Below are 23,308 nucleotides of genomic sequence, written 5' to 3' on the forward strand. Positions count from 1 at the left end.
GCAGACCTAGCTCAGTGCTCCAAGCTCGCTGCATCCCGGAACTACCGCAGCTGCGGGAGAGGGCAGAACTTGGACTGCTAGGGCTCCGCTTCCCACAGGGCTGAGGGGAGAGCATATAACACGGCTGAACCCAACGCTCACAGCAGAGACCTCGGAGAAAAGACTGAGGGAAGAAGGCTGAAAATGGTGGTTTAAGCCCTCACTGCCAAGCAGAGAACGGAAGCCTTAGGCACTGAGACTAACCTCCCCCTCCCTACCCTCCCAGAGCTCGCCCCGCCCCCACCTGCCCGGTGCTAGAAGCGGAACAGTAGCAGTGTCAGATCAAAAGAACAGAATATTTGCTGTTCTGAGAACTGGACCACAAACACAGATTCGCAGCCCAACTAGTTCCAGCAAAGGGGAGGGAGCTGTGGAAGCAGGACCGGCTGGTGGTCGCCATCATTGCTCTGGGCCACCTCTCACAACTCACCCCGTCCCTGGCCCCACCTATCTGGGCGGATCCCTGCAGGAGTAAACAGAGCTGCTGAAACATACGGGATCTGAATCTGGAGCTGGAAGAGCTTTGGAACATCTAAAGCTCTCCGCATACCCACATGGACACTACGCCCTGTGACCCAGGCGAATTATTAACAGAGGAGTAGCCTGTTTCCCAGGGTATCCCCCCATTGTGTGAGAAGCTGGAATAGTGCAGAGAAAACATAGCACTACCGTGTGAGAGAGAAAATAAAGGCTGCAGTTGGAGAGAAAATAAAACATTCTACCAACAAGTACTGGAAAACAAAAGAAAGACCTCTTCCTATCAACCTGTTGCAGAAGCCACTCCTGTAGATGTCTAGGAAGAGAAATAATAAATCAGTAATTGCCATGAATAACCAAGGCAACAAGACAGCTCAGAAAGAAAGTGAAAAGTCTCCAGAAAAGGAACTTAAAGATATGGAAATATGTGACTTAAATGACAGAGAATTCAAGATTGCAGTTCTGAAAAAAACTCAACGAGATGCAAGAAAACACAGAAAGGCAGTTTAATGAACTCAGAAACACAGTCAAAAAACAGCATGAGCATTTTACAAAAGAGATTGAAATTTAAAAAAAGAACCAAATAGAATTTCTGGAGATTAAGAACTCAATAGAAGAAATTAAGAATGAAATAACCAGCTTAGGTAGTAGAGTTGACCAGATGGAGGAAAGAATCAGTGACATCGAAGATAGAAACCTGGAAATGACACAGATGGAAGAAGAAAGAGACTTGAGACTTAAAAGAAATGAAAGAACTCTACAGGAACTTTCTAACTCCATCAGAAAGAGCAATATAAGAATAATGGGCATACCAGAAGGAGAAGAAAGAGAAGGGAACAGAGAATATATTCAAACAAATTGTCGATGCGAAATTCCCAAACTTGTGGACAGAACTGGATCCTCGAATCCAAGAAGCAAATAGAACACCTAATTACCTCAATCCCAACAGGCCTTCTCCAAGGCACATTGTATTGAAGCTGTCTAAAATCAATGACAAAGAAAGAATCCTCAAGGCAGCCAGGGAAAAGAAGATGGTAACCTACAAAGGAAAGCCCATTAGATTATCATCAGATTTTTCAGCAGAAACTCTACAAGCCAGGAGGGAGTGGAACCAAATATTCAAACTATTGAAAGAGAGAAATTATGAGCCAAGAATAATATATCCAGCAAAGATATCCTTTAGATATGAAGGAGGAATAAAGACCTTTCCAGACACACAGAAGCTGAGGGAATTTTCTAATACACGACCTGCACTACAAGAAATACTAAAAGAGGCTATTCGACCACCATCAACAGGGACAATTTGTGGCAACCAAAACAAAAAAAAAGGAAGAGTAAAGGCCTGAACAAGAATATGGGAATGGAGAAAGTAGGCATGCTGAAGAAAATGGAATACTCTAAATATCAAACTTTCTTTTACATAAACTTAAGGGTAACCACTCAGAAAAAATCCAGAACTGAAATATATACTGTAATAAAAGAAGAAACAGAAGGAAACATCATAGAATACCACCACACAGAAATAATAGACAACAACAAAAAGGCAAAGAAACAATGGAGACACAGCCTTACCAGAAAACTAAAGATAGAATGACAGGAAATCCTCACATATCAATAATCACCCTAAATGTAAATGGACTGAACTCACCAATAAAAAGGCACAGAGTAGCAGATTGGATCCAAAAACTAAACCCAACCATATGCTGTCTCCAAGAGACACATCTCAGCTACAAGGACAAGCATAGACTCAAAGTGAAAGGGTGGAAATTGACACTCCAAGCAAATGGTATCCAGAGAAAATCAGGTGTAGCCATAATGATATCAGATGAAACAGACTTCAGGGTGAAAAAAGATAACAAGAGACAAAGATGGACATTTCATAATGGTAAAGGGACTATACAACAAGAAGACATAACAGTCATCAATATTTATGCCCCCAATCAGGGAGCACCAAAATATACTAAGCAACTACTAACAGAACTACACGGAGTAATTGACCAAAACACAATTATATTAGGGTACTTAAATACATCATTGACAGCTATGGATAGATCATCCAAACAGAAAATAAATAGCAGCCCTAAATGACACATTAGTTGAAATGGACATAATTGACATTCATAGAGCACTACATCCTAAAACATCAGATTATACATTCTTTTCTAGTATACATGGAACATTCTCAAGGATAAACCATATATTGGGACATAAAATCAGTCTCAGCAAATTTAAGAAGATTGAAATCATACTAAGCATATTCTCTGATCACAAGGTTTGAAACTGGATATCAACTGCAAAAATAAAGCAGGAAAAAACACAAATACATGGAGATTAAACAACATACTTTTAAAGAACGACTGGGTCAAGGAAGAAATTAGAGGAGAGATCAAAAGATACATAGAAACAAATGACAATGAAAATATATCTTACCAAAATTTTTGGGATGCAGCAAAGGCAGTTTTAAGAGGGAAATTTATATCATTACAGGCCTATCTCAAGAAACAAAAAATCCCAAATAAATAACCTCATGTTACAACTTAAAGAACTAGAAAAAGAAGAACAAATGAAACCCAAGGTCAGCAGAAGAAAGGAAATAATAAAATCAGAGCAGAACTAAATGAAATAGAGAACAAAAGACAATAGAAAAATTAATGTGACAAAGAGCTGGTTCTTTGAAAAGATTAATAAAATTGACAAACCCTTGGCTAGACTCACTAAGATAAAAAGAGAGAAGACACTAATTAACAAAATCAGAAATGAAAAAGGGGAAGTTATCACGGACACCACAGAAATACAAAGGATCATCCAAGAATACTATGAAGGACTATATGCCACCAAATTCAATAACCTAGAAGAAATGGACAAGTTCTTAGAAACATATAGCCTTCCAAGGCTGAACCATGAAGAACTGGAAAATCTAAACAGACCGATCACCAGTAAGGAAATTGAATCAGTCATCCAAAACCTTCCCAAAAGCAAAAGTCCGGGACCAGATGGCTTCACTAGTGAATTCTACCAAACCTTCAAAGAGGATCTAATACCAATCCTGCTCAAACTCTTCCAAAAAATTGAAGAAGAGACAGTACTCCCAAACTCATTTTATGAGGCCAACATTAACCTGATACCAAAACCTGGTAAGGACAACACAAAAAAAGAAAACTACAGACCAGTGTCTCTGATGAATACAGATGCAAAAATCCTAAACAAAATTATAGCAAATCAAATACAGCAATGCATTAAAGAAATTATTCATCACGACCAAGTGGGGTTCATCCCAGGGGCACATGGATGGTTCAACATATGCAAATCCATCAATGTGATACATCACATAAAGAAAATAAAGGACAAAAATCATATGATTATATCAATTGATGCAGAAAAAGCATTTGACAAGATACAACATCCATTTATGATTAAAACACTTAATAAAATAGGTATAGAAGGAAAATACCTTAACATAATAAAGGCCATATATGACAAACCTCAGCTAATCTCATAATTAATGGTGAAAAACTGAAGCCCTTTGCTCTACGTTCAGGAACACGACAGGGCTGTCCCCTATCACCTCTGCTTTTCAACATAGTGTTAGAAGTCCTTGCCAGAGCAATCAGGCAAGAGAAAGAAATAAAAGGCATCCAAATTGGGAATGAAGAAGTTAAATTATCACTCTTTGCAGATGACATGATGCTATATATAGAAAACCCTAAAGACTCCACAAAAGCTATTAGAAACAATCAACGAATACAGTAAAGTTGCTGGCTACAAAATCAACGTACAAAAGTCCATTGCATTCCTATATACTAACAATGAAATCTCAGAAAAGAAATACAAAAACAATTCCTTTTGCAATTGCAGCAAAAAGAATAAAATACCTAGGAATAAACTTAACCAAGATGTGAAAGACCTATATGCTGAAAACTATAAGACATTTTTAAAAGAAATTGAAGAAGACACAAAGAAATGGAAAGACATTCCGTGCTCATGGATTGGAAGAATCAACATAGTTAAAATGGCCATATTACCCAAAGCAATATACAGATTTAATGCAATCCCCATCAAAATCCCAATGGCATGTTTTAAAGAAATAGAACAAAAAAATCATCAGATTTGTTTGGAACCACAAAAGACCCCGAATAGCCAAAGCAATCTTAAGAAAAAAGAACAATGCTGGAGGTATCACACTCCCTGACTTTAGCTTGTACTACAGGGCAACAATAATCAAAACAGCATGGTATTGGCAGAAAAACAGACACATAGACCAATGGAATAGAATTGAGAACCCAGAAATAAAACCACATAAATATGGACAGATAATTTTTGACAAAGAAGCTAAAAACATACAATGGAGAATAGACAGCCTCTTCAATAAATGGTGCTGGGAGAATTGGATAGCCACGTGCAAAAGAATGAAACTGGACTGCTATCTGTCACCATGTACCAAAATTAATTCAAAATGGATCAAAGACTTAAGCATAAGACCTGACACAATAAACTGCATAGAAGAAAACATAGGTACTAAACTTATGGACCTTGGGTTCAAAGAGCATTTTATGAATTTGACTCCAAAGGCAATGGAAGTAAAAGCTAAAATAAATGAATGGGACTATATGAAACTTAAAAGCTTCTGCACAGCAAAAGAAACCATCGACAAAATAAAGAGGCAACCAACTGAATGGGAGAAGATTTTTGCAAACAGTGCCTCCGATAAGGGGCTAATATCCAAAATATACAAGGAACTCATGCAACTCAACAACAAAGAAACAAACAACCCAATTGAAAAATGGGCAAAGGACCTGGAGAGACATTTCTCCAAAGAGGACATACAAATGGCAAATAGACATATGAAAAAATGCTCAACATCACTAATCATCAGAGAAATGCAAATCAAAACCACAATGAGATATCACCTCACCCCAGTCAGAATGGCTATCATCAACAAGATAAATAGTAACAAGTGTTGGAGAGGCTGTGGGGGAAAAGGAACCCTCATACACTGTTGGTGGGAATGCAGACTGGTGCAGCCGTTATGGAAGGCAGTGTGGAGGTTCCTCAAAAATTACAAATAGAATTACCATATGACCCAGCAATCCCTCTCCTGGGTATCTACCCAAAAATCTGAAAACATTTATACATAAAGACACGTGTGCTCCAATGTTCATTGCAGCTTTGTTTATGGTGGCCAAGACATGGAAACAACCAAAATGTCCTTCGATAGATGAATGGATAAAGAAGTTGTGGTATATATACACAATGGAATACTATTGGAAGAAAAGATGATATAGGAACATTTGTGACAACATGGATGGATCTTGATAGAGTAATGCTGAGCGAAATAAGTCAGACAGAAAAAGCAGAGAACCATATGATTTCACTGATATGTGGTATATAAACCAAAAACAACAAAAGAACAAGACAAACAAATGAGAAACAAGAACTCATAGACACAGACAATAGTTTAGTGGTTACCAGAGGGTAAGGGGGGTGGGGGGTGGGAGATGAGGGTATGGGGAATCAAATATATGGTGATGGAAGGAGAACTGACTCTGGGTGGTGAACACACAATGGGATTTATAGATGATGTAATACAGAATTGTACACCTGAAATCTATGTAATTTTACTAACAATTGTCATCCCAATAAACTTCAATTAAAAAAAACTTACAAAAGAAAAGCTTCATAAAATATTTGCTGGCAGAGGCATTAGACTCCTTGTACATAGACTGGTATGGCTAATCCCACCCCAACCTGAGATTTTCTTTTTCAGGGTCTTCCTGGCTGTTGTATGAACTTTACTATCAATTTTTCCAGCTGCAGATAAAAGCTTTTAGGTATATTTTGGGGGGACCACATTAAACTTATAAATTAAATAAAGACCTGAGAAGGGGAACTGACATCTTTGTGATGTTAATTCATCCTATCCAAGAACAAGGAATTACTTTCCATTTGTGTAAGCCTACCTTTGTATCTTCTAGGAGTGTTTTAAACTTCCCCTCATATAAGTTTGCATACCCCTTGTTGACTTTATCCCAAGGTATTTTATCTTTTTCTACTGTAATCACAAATGGAGCTGTCTCTTCCATTATACATTCTATCTGGCTACTTGTGTACATGAAAACTATTGATTTTTGTATGTTGATTTTATATTCTGCTATGTTATTGAATTCTTTTATTGTTTGAATTAGCTTTATTATTGGTTCTTTAGGGGATTTCCAGGTGTACTATCATATCATCTATAAATAGAAACACTTTTATGTCTTTTTAACCCATTCTTACATCTCTAATAGCTTTTCCTAGTCTAACTGCATTGGTGTAATACCTCCAAATACAATACTGAAAATGAGTGGAGACAGTGGGCCCTTTGCCTTATTCCTGATCTTAGTGGAAATGACTTCAATGTTATCTCATTAAGTTGATGACAACTTTAGGACTGAGGTATCCACATTTTACCATGTTAAGATGGTATTAGTTGACTTCTATTTTTGAATGATTTTTATCAGAATAGGTGTTGAATTTTGTCAGAGGCTTTTAAAATAACTATGGAAATGATCATATGGTTTTCCCTTAGATCTATTAATATGTTGTATTATATTAATAAACTACCTATAACAGACCATCCTTGCATTCCTAGAAGTAATCTCACTTGGTCATGCTATATTATTTTCTTAATGTAGTTGTGAATTCATTCACTAATATTTTACTTAGGATTTTTGCATTGATCATCATGAGTGAAAATGGTCTATGATTTTCTTTCTTTGTGCTATCAATGTTATAATTGTTTTAGAAAAATAATGTGGAAGTTTCTCTTCATTTTCTGTTCTCTGGAACAACTTGTTTGGCATTGAAATTAACTGCTCTCCAACAGTTTAGTAGAATTCCCCTGTGAAACCATCTGGGCCTGATGCTTTCACCCTCCTCCCTTTTTTGCCACCCCGCCCTCCAGTTCAAGCTGTTGTTTTTCAGTCTAGTTGTGTATGACACAGCTCTGGCCTATGCTCGTATTATGAGCCTTGCGCCCCGCCCCCCTGGCTGAGGCAGTTGGTCACCAGTCATTGGTTGGCTGCTCATGGCAGCTTACGGCAGCTCTTGCCAGCTGCCGGCCACACATGATGGCCACCGGCCACTTATGGCAGCACACAATAGCCCACAGCAGCCCACGGCAGCACACAGCAGCTCACGCTGGCTGCTGGCCACTCATGGCAGCACACAGCAGCCCACAGCAGCTCACGCCAACCTCCAGCTGCTCACAGCAGCCCAGCTCCAGGGAGAGCTGTTGTTCACAATCTTAGCTGTAGAGGGCGCAGCTCACTGGCCCATGTGGGAATCGAACCGGCGGCCTGTGGCATTAGAAGCACGGTGCTCCAACTACCTGAGCCAGTGGGCCGGCCGGCCTGATGCTTTTTAATGGGATATTTTCTTCATGATTTTCTCTATTTGGTCTGTTACACTCTAATTGGGTCATTTTTTGTTAACTGTGTTTCCCTAGAAAATTATCCATTTTATTTAGGGTTTAAATTGTATCTGTATATGCCTTTTTGTATTTTGACTTGGAATCATGCTGTCTTACATTTAAAAAATATAAAATTAAATCAGCATGGATAGGGAAAAATTAAAATTTAATACAAAGAGAGAGAAACTACATTTGTAATAAACTGAATAACATAACCATGGTGAATGAGAAATAACACGAATTACACCAAGTAACTTATGAATGCAGTACTTTGACGGTATATCCTCATCTATAGGCATAAAAAGGGCAAACAAATCTTAAGCTCTACGTTACTAGGTTTGTTTTTCACAATGGTATGGGTGTTGAAATTCTAAAAATACTTTCTGTGTTTTGTAGGATTGAAGAAATGAGTAAGTATATTGATGATGTTGGAGGTTAGGGTTCTCACTGTTAGAGAAGAGAAATATAAACATAGAATGAAGGAGGGCTAGAAGGAACTGTGTAATGTGTTGAATTATAATTGGAAGTATCAGTATGAAAACATTATACACACACACACACAGAGGGTGCCAAAAATATATACACATTTTAAGAAAGGAAAAACTGTATTAAAATTGTAATACTGAATACATACCGATAACAAAAAAATGAATACATACCGATAACAAAAGATGAGTCATGTGTATACATTTTTTGGCACCCCCAGTATATATTGAGTATTACAATTTTAATATAGTTTTCCTTTCTTAAAATGTGTATACAGTTTTTGGTACTGTGTGTGTGTGTGTGTGTGTGTGTGTGTGTGTGTGTGTGTATTTTTTCTGGTTCTGTACAGCGAGGGAGCCAAGAAGGAAGGACATTCTAGTAGCAATGAGTACATCTGGCTGCCAGATCTTGGCTTTGAGATACCATTATCCTAGGGCTGAGGCAGCGAAAGAACAAGATATGCCTGGAGGTGATATCAGTGGAAATACTAGAGTAAGGGCCTATAACCTCCATAAAAGCAATGAGAATACTGGTAAAAATTGTCAAAATCAGTTTTGTCAGAGCTTTAAAAATGGACTAAAGGTCTATAACAATTTAAAAAAATGGTTGAATCTCAGTAAGAACAGTGAGTTTTGTGGCATTTGAACTTTCCCTGTTCCCATCCCCTTCTTCCCACTTCAACAAACAGTCTTGAAAATCAACAACCTTGCAATCCTGATGAAAACCAGCAGCCTAGCAACCACAGGAGGAGGCAGAACAGGGTTGGAGTCCCCCCTAAGTTCCATTCTTAGAGAACTATCTTTATTTGACCTGTCTTACACTTTCCTAGAAAACTCCACTTAGGACGTGTCTATTTGACCTGACTCAGAGTTCATCTGGTGTGAACAGCTTTGCCTGGTCGTACTTTTCAGAAACAATCAGCAGCAGCTGTTTAACATAGCAGGTGTGTGAGGCAGTGATTACAATTAAGACAAACAACAAGCTGACCAATAAAACCTAACAGGAAAAGTTGGGTAATGAGATCTCCATAGGAGGATTTGAAAACCTCTGACATATTCCTAGGAACCTAGAGAGCCACAAATATGCATAAGGCTGTGTGCATGCCAAGGATCTCTGGCTGATTTGAAGGCTCTGCACAAGTTGGAAGTAAAGTTAAGGCAAAGTTGTAAACAGCCTGCCTGAGCATTAACAGCATGCACAAACATACACACTGAACCCATCAGCAAAGACTTGGAGACTTACTAGTTCTAGGTGTTTAAAGAAATATCTGTCTAATCATTAGCTGACCACTAAGCTACTGGAGCAGAGACTTCAGTGGCCATATATGACAAAGAATACATACTTTACAGAATTAGTTCTGGAGTATCACTAAAAATACCTCACAAAGAACAACAAAAACAAACCCTGGGGATGGGGAAGAATATGATGTCTACAGTTGCCACATTATATTATTTAAAATGTTAAGTTTTCAACAAAAGTTTATGAGACATGCAAAGAAACAATAAAATATGAGCCAAAGACAGAAAAATAAAGCAGTCAATAGACACTATCCCTGAGGAAGCCCAGATGTTGGAATTAATAGATAGACTACAAGTCAGCCATTTAGAATAGTTTCAGTGAACTAAAGAAGATCGTTTAAAGAACTAAATGAAAGTATAAGAAAGAGTTTTAAAAAATAGAGACTATCAATAAAGAGACAGAAATTATAAATAATAGAATTCTGGAATTGAAACATACAACTACTGAAATGAAAAATTCACTTGAGGGGCTCAACCGTAGATTTGAACTGTCAGAGAAAAGAATCAGTGAATTTGAAGATAGGTCAACTGAGATTATCCAATCTGAGAAACAGAAATTTAAAAAAATCAACAAAATGAGCAGAGTCTCAGCGGCTTGTGGAACACCATCAAACATATCAATGCACACATAACGGGAGTCCCAAAAGGAGAGAGGAGAGAGAAAGGTGCAATAAAGAATCTTTGAATGAACAATGGCTAAAAACCTCCCAAATTTGATGAAAAATATTAATCTATACATCTAAGAAGCTCACTGAAATTCAAGCAGGATAAACTCATAGAGATCTACATTTAGATGCATCATAAGCAAACTTATAAAAGCCAAAGACAAAGAGAGAATCTTGAAAGTAGTAGGAGAGAAGTGACTCATCACATTCAAGGGATCCTTGGTAAGATTAATAGCTGAATTCTCATCAGAAACCTTAAAGGCGAGAAGGCAGTGGGACAAATTCAAAGCACTGAAAGAAAAAGATTGTCAATTAAGAATTCTATATCCTTCAAAACTATATTTCAAAAATTAAGACATTCACAAATAAACAAAAACAGATAATTCATCACTAGCATACTTCTACAAGAAATACTGTGAGAGTCCTTCAGGCTGAAATGAAATGACACTACTTAGTAACTTGAATCCACATGAAGAAATAAAGAGTACCTATAAAGGTAACCACATAGGTAAATATGAAAGACAGTATGAATGCATTTTTTTGTTTGTAACACTTTTTTCTTCTATCTAATTTAAAAGCCAATGGCATCAAGCAATAATTATAAGTCTATATTCATGGGTACATGATGTGTAAAGATGTAATTTATAATGACAATAAAAGCACAAAGGAGGGGTGAGGAAATGAAGCTATAAAGAAGAAATTTAAAAAATACTATTGAAATTAAATTATTATCAATTCAAATAAGAGTGGTATAAATTAAGATGTTAATTGTAAACCCCAGGGAAACTACTAAGAATATAATTTTTAAAAAGACATGGAATGGGTCCTGGAGAAACACATTGTTCCCCAATATTCCCCAATAAAATTTATTTTAAAAAAAAGACATGGAAAAGAAACAAGATAACTGAAATGGTGCATTAGAAAATATCTGCTTGATAGACCATATACTGGGACATAAAACTAGCCTCAGCAAATTTAAGAAGATTGAAATCAAACCAAGCATATTCTCTGATCACAAGGCTTTGAAATCGCATATCAACTGCAAAAAGAAAGAAGGAAAAAACCCACAAATATGTGGAGATTAAACAATATATTTTTAAAGAACAACTGTCTCAAAGAAGAAATAAGAGGAGAGATCAAAAGATACATAGAAACAAATGAGAAAGAAAATACATCCTACCAAAATTTTTAGAATGCAGTGAAAGAAGTTTTAAGAGGGAAGTTTATAACATTATAGGCCTATCTCAAGAAACAAGAAAAATCCCAGATAAATAACCTCATGTTACACCTTAAAGAACTAGAAAAAGAAGATAAAATGAAACCCAAGGTCAGCAGAAGAAAGGAAATAACAAAGTCAGAGCAGAACTAAATGAAATAGAGAACAAAAAGACAATAGAAAAAATTAATGTGACAAACAGCTGATTCTTTGAAAAGATTAACAAAATTGACAAACCCTAGGCTAGACTCACTAAGATAAAACGAGAGAAGACACTAATTAACAAAATCAGAAATGAAAAAGGGGAAGTTATCACGGACACCACAGAAATACAAAGGATCATCCAAGAATACTATGAAGGACTATATGCCACCAAATTCAATAACCTAGAAGAAATGGACAAGTTCTTAGAAACATATAGCCTTCCAAGGCTGAACCATGAAGAACTGGAAAATCTAAACAGACCGATCACCAGTAACGAAATTGAATCAGTCATCCAAAACCTTCCCAAAAGCAAAAGTCCAGGACCAGATGGCTTCACTAGTGAATTCTACCAAACCTTCAAAGAGGATCTAATACCAATCCTGCTCAAACTCTTCCAAAAATTGAAGAAGAGACAGTACTCCCTAACTCATTTTATGAGGCCAACATTACCCTGATACCAAAACCTGGTAAGGACAGCACAAGAAAAGAAAACTACAGACCAATATCTCTGATGAATACAGATGCAAAAATCCTAAACAAAATTCTAGCAAATCGAATACAACAATGCATTAAAAAGATTATTCATCACGACCAAGTGGGGTTCATCCCAGGGCACAAGGATGGTTCAACATACAAATCCATCAATGTGATACATCACATAAACAAAATAAAGGACAAAAATCATATGATTATATCAATTGATGCAGAAAAAGCATTTGACAAGATACAACATCCATTTATGATTAAAACACTTAATAAAATAGGTATAGAAGGAAAATACCTTAACATAATAAAGGCCATATATGACAAGCCCTCAGCTAATCTCATAATTAATGGTGAAAAACTGAAGCCCTTTGCTCTACGTTCAGGAACACGACAGGGCTGTCCCCTATCACCTCTGCTTTTCAACATAGTGTTGGAAGTCCTTGCCAGAGCAATCAGGCAAGAGAAAGAAATAAAAGGCATCCAAATTGGGAATGAAGAAGTTAAATTATCACTCTTTGCAGATGACATGATGCTATATATAGAAAACCCTAAAGACTCCACCAAAAAGCTATTAGAAACAATCAACGAATACAGTAAAGTTGCCGGCTACAAAATCAATGCACAAAAGTCCATTGCATTCCTATATACTAACAATGAAATCTCAGAAAAAGAAATACAAAAAACAATTCCTTTTGCAATTGCAGCAAAAAGAATAAAATACCTAGGAATAAACTTAACCAAGGATGTGAAAGACCTATATGCTGAAAACTATAAGACATTTTTGAAAGAAATTGAAGAAGACACAAAGAAATGGAAAGACATTCCATGCTCATGGATTGGAAGAATCAACATAGTTAAAATGGCCATATTACCCAAAGCAATATACAGATTTAATGCAATCCCCATCAAAATCCCAATGGCATTTTTTTAAAGAAATAGAACAAAAAATCATCAGATTTGTTTGGAACCACAAAAGACCCCAAATAGCCAAAACAATCTTAAGAAAAAAGAACAGTGCTGGAGGTATCACACTCCCTGACTTTGGCTTGTACTACAGGGCTACAATAATCAAAACAGCATGGTATTGGCAGAGAAACAGACACATAGACCAATGGAATAGAATTGAGAACCCAGAAATAAAACCACATAAATATGGACAGATAATTTTTGACAAAGAAGCTAAAAACATACAATGGAGGAAAGACAGCCTCTTCAATAAATGGTGCTGGGAGAATTGGATAGCCATGTGCAAAACAATGAAACTGGACTGCTGTCACCATGTACCAAAATTAATTCAAAATGGATCAAAGACTTAAGCATAAGACCTGACACAATAAACTGCATAGAAGAAAACATAGGTACTAAACTTATGGACCTTGGGTTCAAAGAGCATTTTATGAATTTGACTCCAAAGGCAATGGAAGAAAAAGCTAAAATAAATGAATGGGATTATATCAAACTTAAAAGCTTCTGCACAGCAAAAGAAACCATAGACAAAATAAAGAGTCAACCAACTGAATGGGAGAAGAGTTTTACAAACAGTGCCTCCAATAAGGGGCTAATGTCCAAAATATACAAGAAATTCATTCAACTCAACAACAGAAAAACAAACAACCCAATTTAGAAATGGGCAGAGGACCTGAAGAGACATTTCTCCAAAGAGGACATACAAATGGCAATCAGACATATGAAAAAATGCTCAACATCACTAATCGTCAGAGAAATGCAAATCAAAACCACAATGAGATATCACCTCACCCCAGTCAGAATGGCTGTCATCAACAAGACAAATAGTAACAAATGTTGGAGAGGCTGTGGAGAAAAAGGAAACTTCATACACTGTTGGTGGGAATGCAGATTGGTACAGCCACTGTGGAAGGCAGTGTGGAGGTTCATCAAAAAATTAAGAACAGAATTACCATATGACCCAACAATCCCTCTCCTGGGTATCTGCTCCCCAAAATATGAAAACATTTATCCATAAAGACATATGTGCTCCAATGTTCATTGTAGTTTTATTTACGGTGGCCAAGACATGGAAACAACCAAAATGTCCTTCGATAGATGAATGGATAAAGAAGTTGTGGTATATACACACAATGGAATATTATTCGGCCATAAGAAAAGATGAAATAGTACCATTTGGAACAACATGGATGGATCTTGAGATTATAATGCTAAGCGAAATAAGTCAGACAGAAAAAGTCAAGAACCATATGATTTCACTGATATGTGGTATATAAAACTGAAAACAACAAAAGGACAAGACAAACAAATGAGGAAACAAAAACTCATAGACACAGAGAATAGTTTAGTGGTTGCCAGAGGGTAAGGGGGGTGGGGGGTGGGAGATGAGGTTAAGGGGGATCAATATATGGTGATGGAAGGAGAACTGACTCTGGGTGATGAACACACAATGGCATTTATAGATGATGTAATACAGAGTTGTACACCTGAAATCTACGTAACTTTACTAACAATTGTCATCCCAATAAAGTTTAATTAAAAAAAACTATTTAACTCAAAAGTATACATTAATGGAGGAGTACAGAAAAAGACGTAAGAAATATAGAACACCAATAGCAAAATTATAAATAGAAATTCTATCTTATCACTAATTACAGTAAATGTAAATGAATTGAACACTCCAATTGAAAGGTAGAACTAGGCATAATGGATGAAAAATATTATCCAATTATATGCTGTTCTATAAGAGACACACTCTAGATTCGAAGACACAAATAAGTTGAAAGTAAATGCATGGGCCAGTCTGGTGGCCCAGGTGGTTGGAGCTCCGTGGTGCTCCTTACGCCCGAGGTTGCTGGTTCAATTCCCACACCGGCCAGTGAGCTGCGCCCTCTACAGCTAAGATTCTGAACAACAGCTCTCCTGGAGGTGGGCTGCTGTGATCAGCAAGCTGCGGAGTGCTGCCGTGAGAGGCCAGCAGCCAGCGAGAGCTGCCGTGAGCTGCCGTGAGCTGCCGTGAGCTGCCGTGAGCTGCCGTGGGCTGCCGTGAGCTGCCGTGAGCTGCCGTGAGCGGCCCATGGATGACTGGTGACCGACTGCCTCAGCCGGGGGGAGCGCAAGGCGCATAATACCAGCATGGGCCAAGGAGCTGTGTCCTACACAACTAGACTGAGAAACAACGCTTATACCAGAGTGTGTGTGTGTGTGTGTGTGTGTGTGTGTGTGTGTGTGTGTGTGTGTGTGTGTCGGGGGAGGCGGAAGTAGGGGGGAAAAGAAAAGTAAATGGATGGAAAAAGATTTACCATGCAAATAGTAACCAAAAGGGAGGTGGAATGGCTATACTAACGGATCAAATATACTTCACTTGTGAATTTGAACAAACATTTAAAAAGAATAAACACGAAACTTTCACAAACTCTTCCTAAAAATAGAAGAAAAGGCAACACACTGTCCGTCTCATTCTGAGGCTATTACCTTGATACCAAAACCAGACAGACATTGTAAGAAAACTACAGAACAATATGCTTTATGATTATAGATACACCTACTATGATTCTCAACAAAATACTAACAAACTGAATCCCACAATATATAAAAAAGATTATACATCAGACCAAGTGGGATCTGGCCCAGGGATGCAAGTGTGGCTCAACTTGCATGAAAATCAATTCATGTAATACACCATATTCATAGAATAAAGGAAAAAACCTACTTGATCATATCAAACATAGAAAAAGCATTTAACAAAGTCCCACATCCTCTCATGATAAAAACATTCAACAAGCTAGGAATAGAAGGGAATAGGTAGCAACGTCATATATGCTAGCTGCACTGCTGTAATCACTTTCACTCATTAAATAATTTAAATCTCACAGCAATTCTATGAGCAAGAACTACTCTTACCCACATTTCGCAAATGAGTACATGAAGGCACAAAGCATTTAAGTGATGCTTCCTACGTTAGAAAGTTAATAAGCTGTGGAGCTAGGATTCCAATAAAGAAATTCTGGCCACAGAGTCCACACTATTAATCACAAGCAACTATGCTGTCTCTCAAAGAATATGGAATAATAATAATGATAAACAAATTTGGTTTCCTGAAAACTAATGACTTGATCTTCATCTGGAAGTAAACTTAATTCATAACACTGCAAATTTGTATCAGTGACCATGATTTGTAATACAGATAAGAATTTTTAATATTAGTACCAATGTTATTTAAGTAAGCTGGTAATGTTGGGTCAATATTGATACTTAATTGTAATTTAATTCATAAAACTGGTGATGATTATTTATATATTATTCAGACACAAATTATATAAATGTAATTTGTAACATTGTTAAAAATATTAAACTAGTAGTAAAATTTGATGGCATTAATAATGGTGATTCAATTTCTATTTGTAACTAAAATTTGATTCATAACCGTGGTACTCATAATTTATATTGCTAATCATAACTTCAATATTAGTAATTATTTATAATAACAATTGGAATTTAATCATATTAATAATGATTTCTGTTAGTAACTAAGAATTCATAACATGCTCATAATTTATATTAGTAATATTAATTTGTAACACTGGCAATAATTTCTAACAACATTTTACAATGTTTTACTAATAGTTTAATTTCTTTTAGTAATTATTACTTAATTTACAACATAGGTGCTAATCACTTATATTGATAATCTTAATTTGTATCACTGGTAATAAATAGTAATGTTAGTTAGATTATTTGATGATATTAGTAATGATAGTACAATTTCTATTATTAAGTATAATATAATTCAAAACAGGGACTTATAATTTATAATTTGTAATGTTGATAATAATTTGTAATAATAGTTATAATATTTGATGATACTAGTCATGATTATTCAATTTCTATTGGGAACTATAGTTTAATTCATAACATTGGTACTCATAATTTATATCAGGAATATAAATTTGTAGTATTGGTGATAATTTGTAATATTAGTGATTATATTTTATGATAATAGTAGCCTACAATTTAATTACCATTTGTAAGCAATTTAATTTCTAACACTGCTATTGATAATTTTTATTGCCAATCCTAATTTGAGACATTGGTAACATTTCTATCAAGAGGAATATTTGATAATGTTAGTAACAATGATTTGATTTCTATATGTAATATAATCTGATTCATTACATTAGTTCTGTTAATTTACATTAGAAGTCGATTTTTAATACTGGTAAGAGAATACATACTGTATATAATAGGATTAATGATTTAAATCACACTTGTAATCACTTAACTAAATTCACAGTATTAATACACCCTCCCAAAGCAACTTCGCCCTCTGCAAGCACGTGCCAGCTGTGCTCTCTGATAGCATCCCATTGGTAACACATCCATTGGCAATACTATTGCAGTAGGCATGATGCTTTTCCCTTCTGCCCACTCTATTTCCCCCAGACTCACCATCTCTTTGTGATTGGGGTAGAAGGTCTGATCGATTAAAGGGAATTCCTGTGTCCCCAGTTTCTTGTGCAGCCGAACCATCTGGGCAAACTATGAGAGCCAGGAGAGACAAGTCAGCAAGTCCTTCACCTGGGGGAAGTCTCCAAACTGGGAGTCCAAGCTTGCACACTTCCTCAGTCCCCCAAAATCACAGTGATTTTGAGCTCCCACCTGCATGCATGAGATATTCCCTGTGCCAATAGCATCCTTCCTGTCACTTACCACCCAGGGCTTGTCACAGAAGTTGTAGACAGAATGCAAAGAGTTAACGCTGGGGATTCCAGCATACTGCAGCCCGATGACCAAACTGCGGTAGTCTCCGTTCCGCGCCATGCTGAAGGCGTGCTGACGGATCAGCACAAAGTCTGGCTTCAGAGACCTGGGGTTCAGGGGTAGGAGTGTTGAGGGTCCCCCTAGAAGCTTCCCACCTCCCTCAGAACAAAGACCAAGTTTCTAAACCTCCACAGCTCCTAGAAATTACAAAGTGATTTCTTACCTCAGCACACACGCACAAGCGGTTCCCTCCCCTACAAGCACCCTTCCTACCCTTTCCCCATCTGGTGACCCCCACCCCTTAAGCTTTTCCTACCTGCTCCTCTCCTCAACAAGGTCAGCTTGCAGCTTACCTAGTAGGTCTCTCAGACTACTAGCTGTCCTCAAAAGATGCTGCTCAGAATAAATTCCAGCCTCAGGGCCTCCACCTGGGCTGTTCCTTCTGCCTGAAACAGTTTCCCCCTAGATATCTGCATGTAGTTCTACTCAAATGTCTGTTACACTACAGGTCTACCTTATCCCAATTGTAGACCCCTCCACCAGCCCAAATCCCTACATCCCTTTGCTTCTATATATTTTTCCTTAGCACTTTTGCATTCTTTTATTTATTTGTGTATTGTGTGTATCCCATGGTAGAATGTAAGTTTCATGAGGGCAGAGGGGTTTGTGGGGTTTTTTTTTGGTCTTTTTTGGGGTCTGTTTTGTTCATTGCCAGGTCTTCAGCACGTAGAACAGCTCCTGGAGTACCACAGGTGCTCAATAAATGTTTGTTGAATGTCAAATGCTGAGAGTGACACCTGGCATACAGTAGACACTCAAGAAATGTCTGTTGAATTAATAACTGAAAAGTTTGGCTTGTGGTCTTCTGGGATCCTTGGCTTTTCTTCAGAAGAGAAGCTATCTTCCACATTCTGTTCCTAAGCTCTTTTTTTAAAATTGAAATATATTTGACAGATAACACTGTGTAAGTTTAAGGTGTATGACATGTTCATTTGATACATTTATATATTGTAATGTGATTGCCATTGTAGCATTAGTTAGCACTGCCTATCATGTCTTATAACTATTATTTCTTTTTTGTGACAGGAATAGTTGAGATCTAGCCTGTAAGCACGTTTGATCACTATGATAGAACGTTGCTATCTGTATTCACGATACTGTGCATTAGATCTCTAGGATTATTTATCTACCATTTTTGTGCCCTTAAACAATATCGCTCCTATTCTTCCATCCCCCAGGCCCTGGTCACCACCATTCTACTCTCTGTTTTTATGAGTTTGACTTTTTTACGATTTCACATATAAGGGACATCATGCAGCACTTGTCTTTCTCTGTTAACTTATCTCACTGAACACAGTGTCCTGAAGGTCCACCCATGTCATCACAAATGGCAGGATTTCCTTCTCTCTCGTGGCTGAATAACATTCCATTGCACTGTGCCTAAGTTCTTGCTCACAGAAGGATGGGTGGGGAGGTGGGGACTCTGCCTCAGCTCTAAGGGAGGCCTTAGGCCTCTCCCATAACACCAAGCTACCCTTTTTATACGCACCGCACAACCTTCACCCCATTCCGAAGAACTTCCATGTCCACAGAGAATCCACCATTGGCATGAGCCACGAGGTTGAGATCAGAGAATTCAGCCTGGAAAGGAAAAAAAATCAGTGATTCACTCCCATCGCACAAAAATGACCACTCAGTTTGCAATCTGGACAGTTCACCCCCAAGTCCACCTGCCCCAACTAACCTGTTCTACTTTAATGTCAATTTCTCCATGGATCTTTTTTCCTTTGAAGTATTTCGCCCTGGAGAGAAAAGGAGAGCACATCCATCAATGCTCAAATCTCAGGAAGACAGAACCCAGGCCTGTCCTTTGCCCATTTTGTCCCTTTGGTGCCACTAGAGAAACCATAGAGTGATTTATGATTGTTGAAATACTTTGAAAAACTCAAACAATACTTTGTGAACAATAAAAAAACAATAAAGTAATCCTCGTGGAGGTGTATAAATGTCAAAGACCATTGCAGGCTTTAAAATAAGTCCTTAAACCTCAGAAATCAGGCAACTCCCAAAGTATGGTCTGCTCGTCACACTGCTATTGTAATGTTTTTGGAAAGCTTTGGAAAATAAGGGGTGCTGTGTAAACTGTAACATACTTTGAAATTGCACAGAGGTTTGTAAATGTCAAAGAACCATAAAGAATACATACAAATGAAGTCTGTCTGGATTTGTCTCAGGGCCTGAGTCCGCTTGTGTGGCCTGAAGCATCTCTCTGCTCTCTGGCCCTTTCCCAAGGAGGAGCACATTCACCACATGTGGTTGTGCCGTGAGGGACACAACAGCCACGGGTGGGCATGGGTATCAGAAAAGAAGGAGCAGACTGAGGGGCACAGGCTGGTGGTGGTGCTATAGAAGCTGGAGCCAGCAATGATGGAGGTGAGGAGGAATGCATTGAGGAGGCGGGGAAGCCATAGGAAGGAGAGGAGGAGGAGCAGCCGTAGGCACAGCACTAACTGCTATGTCACTGTCCCTGGGCCCATCCCCAGCGGGACCAGGTTTCCAGGGGCATCTTCCCCCAGGCTCAGGATTCCTACCTGACAGGTTTCTTCACAGACAGAAGCTCATCCCCAATCAGTTTTCTCATAGAAGGGGGATGAGGGGAGAAGGCACTCCTGGGGTCACCTTCATGCATACAATCAGGGTCTCGGACACACACACACACACAGCACAAAGGGGCCCTACTGGCTTGACTGATATACCCAAAAGACCTCAAGCACAGTTCTCTTTCTCTCTCTCTCTCTCTCTCTCCATCACTGATACTGACCCCTCACAAGTGTTGGGAAAGAATCTTTCTTAGAACTGCATTTTTCATTTATAACATGGAGATGAGTGTAGACTGTATCACTATTTTTCAAACGTTTTTGACCATAAGGGTCGTGAGTACTGTGGGGCTTTGTTCAGATGTCCTCTTTGGGGCCAATGCACCTGAATATCAGGGTGACAGCTCACAGCTGTGTCCCACTGGGAATTGGCTTCTGTCCCAGGGAACTGCCTTGGCCAAGGTTACACCTACCTCGGGCAGTCCATGGCTTATATCTGGTCTGAGTGAGCACGAAGGCCAGCCTCTTTGCCTCCACCTAGGCTGATCCTGAAGGACCATCCCAGCCCCAGAGCGCCCTCTAGGAACAGCTGTGGCCACTGATGCAGCCACATCGTGGAGCAGCTTCTCCTGCCCCATCCTGCCCTCCTTACAGGTGTTGATACCAAAGGCACTCCCCAGTAAGCCTCCGACATGCAACTGTTTCAAAACCTGTTTCCAGAGAGTCCAACCTAAAACAGTGGGCCAGAGAAGTCAAACCACAAATGCCATTTTAGAGCTGAGTCACCCAGCAGCCAGCAGACTAGCAGAGGAGCCATCACTTGTTGGGGCGTGGAGCACAGATAGCCCCTGACATGCTGTAGTGACACAAAGCGCTCTGCAGCAGGTTCGGGCTATGACGCAAGCAAAACGCCACTTGAACCATGAAATCTGGCAGATTCCATGATACTGGAAGTGTCAGTAGTGGGAAAAGATAGTGTGGAGTTTATTCTCCCGAGTGGGAAAATGACAGTGCAGGCCCCTGCGGTTTTGGAGCAGCAGTAACTTTTACTGATGGTGGGCTGTAATGCGATGCTGGTGGAGAGGAATACAGTAGCTGGTGAAATATCCCTGGTACTTGAAAGGTGTGAGGGAAATGGTAACCAGACTTGGGTGACTATTCACTAAACACCATTGATTAGCTGAAGAAAGATCTGACATGCTCAGGGTGAATAATCACCAACTCAAAGCAAAATGTAAAAGCCAGAGGACCTCCTTGGCTGCATTTAAAATTTTTTTTTTATTTATTTTAAGTGTGTTTTTCCAGGACCCATCAGCGCCAAGTCAAATAGTTGTTTCAATCTAGTTGTGGAGGGCGCAGCTCACAGTGGCCCATGTGGGGATCAAACCGGCAACCTTGTTGTAAGAGCACTGCGCTCTAACCAACTGAGCTAACCGTCCGCCCCCCCTCCTTGGCTGCATTGAAGGAAATCCCAAGCTTCTGCAACCAGAGGGTAGTCAGAGGGGAGGAACAGGCTTAGGACTTAATTGCAAGTGTAGTAGAACTTCAGAGAAGGTTGAATTCTCACACCCAGGATGTCTCCTATGCCATATTCAGGGCCATAATAGGACAGGAGTGGGGCCCTGAGACTTGGGATGGGGATACCTGGGAAGATGAATGTAACTCCTTGAACTTAAAGATTCACCTGCAGAAGTAGCCCACTCCTCCTTGTTAAAATATAGACCTTCCCTCTCCTTGAAGATAATGCAGAAGCCTCGAATGAAGCAGGTGTCTCATAAAACACTGCTTGCCCCTTTCAGAATCTACCCTCCTCCTTCCCCTCTCAGCAACCAGATCAATCACCAGGGTCAAATCCTAGCATCTGACTGGAGAGGTTGTAAGCTTGCAAAGGAAGGAAAGCAAAAATACACAGAAGCTGAAGAGTCTGGCTAATGTGTTTTGGCAGGAGCTGGGAAAGGTTGCACGAGACTGGATCCTGAGGATGATGAATCCCGGGGGTGGAACATGAAGGTGGGGCACCCTCCCGGGACACAGAACTTAAAACCCTGACAACGACTCTAGCAGATGTTACTCATACACTGCTGGATGGCTTATGGAAACTTGGAGAAAACAACGGCTCACATCAAGTGAAGCGGAAATACTGTAACTTTATGGTAAACTGTGGAGGAAAGGATCAAAGGGCCAAAGAAGCAGACATGTTAGAGTAGATATTCTACTAAAGTCTGGAAAACTCACCAGTTGACTATGTTCTATGGGAGGGCCCAGAGGATATACCCAACTTACAAAATCAATGAGGAAGATTCTGGTGAGAGTGGCACCAGCCATGTTGAGGAGCACAGTAGTTGTAGGTAATAAATGAAGTCCTGGCCCAGGTCCTGTGCACAGTGGTTCCATTGCGTCCACAGACCCATCTGGTGGTCACTTCCCCAGTTCACAAATGCATAATTGGAACTCATATATCTGTAGTTGTCAGAACACTTACATGGGTTACTTGGCCTGGCCTGTGGGTAAGAGCTATTGTAGTACGGAAGTCTAAATGGATGCCTCTGAAACTACACCCCGCTTCTCCAATCCAAACAGGAAATCAAAGATAATATTGTATCTATTCTAGGGGTGATGGTGGAAATTAGTGCCACTCAAAGATCTAAAGGACGCAGCAGTGTTAG

General features: G+C 38.8%; 1 protein-coding gene across 2 annotated transcripts in view; it reads right to left on the minus strand.

The window, feature by feature from the left end:
- SYN1 (synapsin I) overlaps positions 1-23,308 on the minus strand; it is a 53,846-nt gene that overhangs the window by 22,756 nt on the left and 7,782 nt on the right. For both annotated transcript variants that reach the window (XM_019716710.2, XM_019716711.2), the window contains exons 2-5: positions 19,790-19,847; positions 19,595-19,686; positions 17,995-18,151; positions 17,734-17,823 (exon numbers count right to left, since the gene is read on the minus strand). In XM_019716710.2, the coding sequence (XP_019572269.1) occupies positions 17,734-17,823; positions 17,995-18,151; positions 19,595-19,686; positions 19,790-19,847 (397 nt within the window). The remainder of the gene's footprint in view (positions 1-17,733; positions 17,824-17,994; positions 18,152-19,594; positions 19,687-19,789; positions 19,848-23,308) is intronic.

Source organism: Rhinolophus sinicus, chromosome X (genome assembly GCF_036562045.2).
Source record: "Rhinolophus sinicus isolate RSC01 chromosome X, ASM3656204v1, whole genome shotgun sequence".
Taxonomy (NCBI): domain Eukaryota; kingdom Metazoa; phylum Chordata; class Mammalia; order Chiroptera; family Rhinolophidae; genus Rhinolophus; species Rhinolophus sinicus.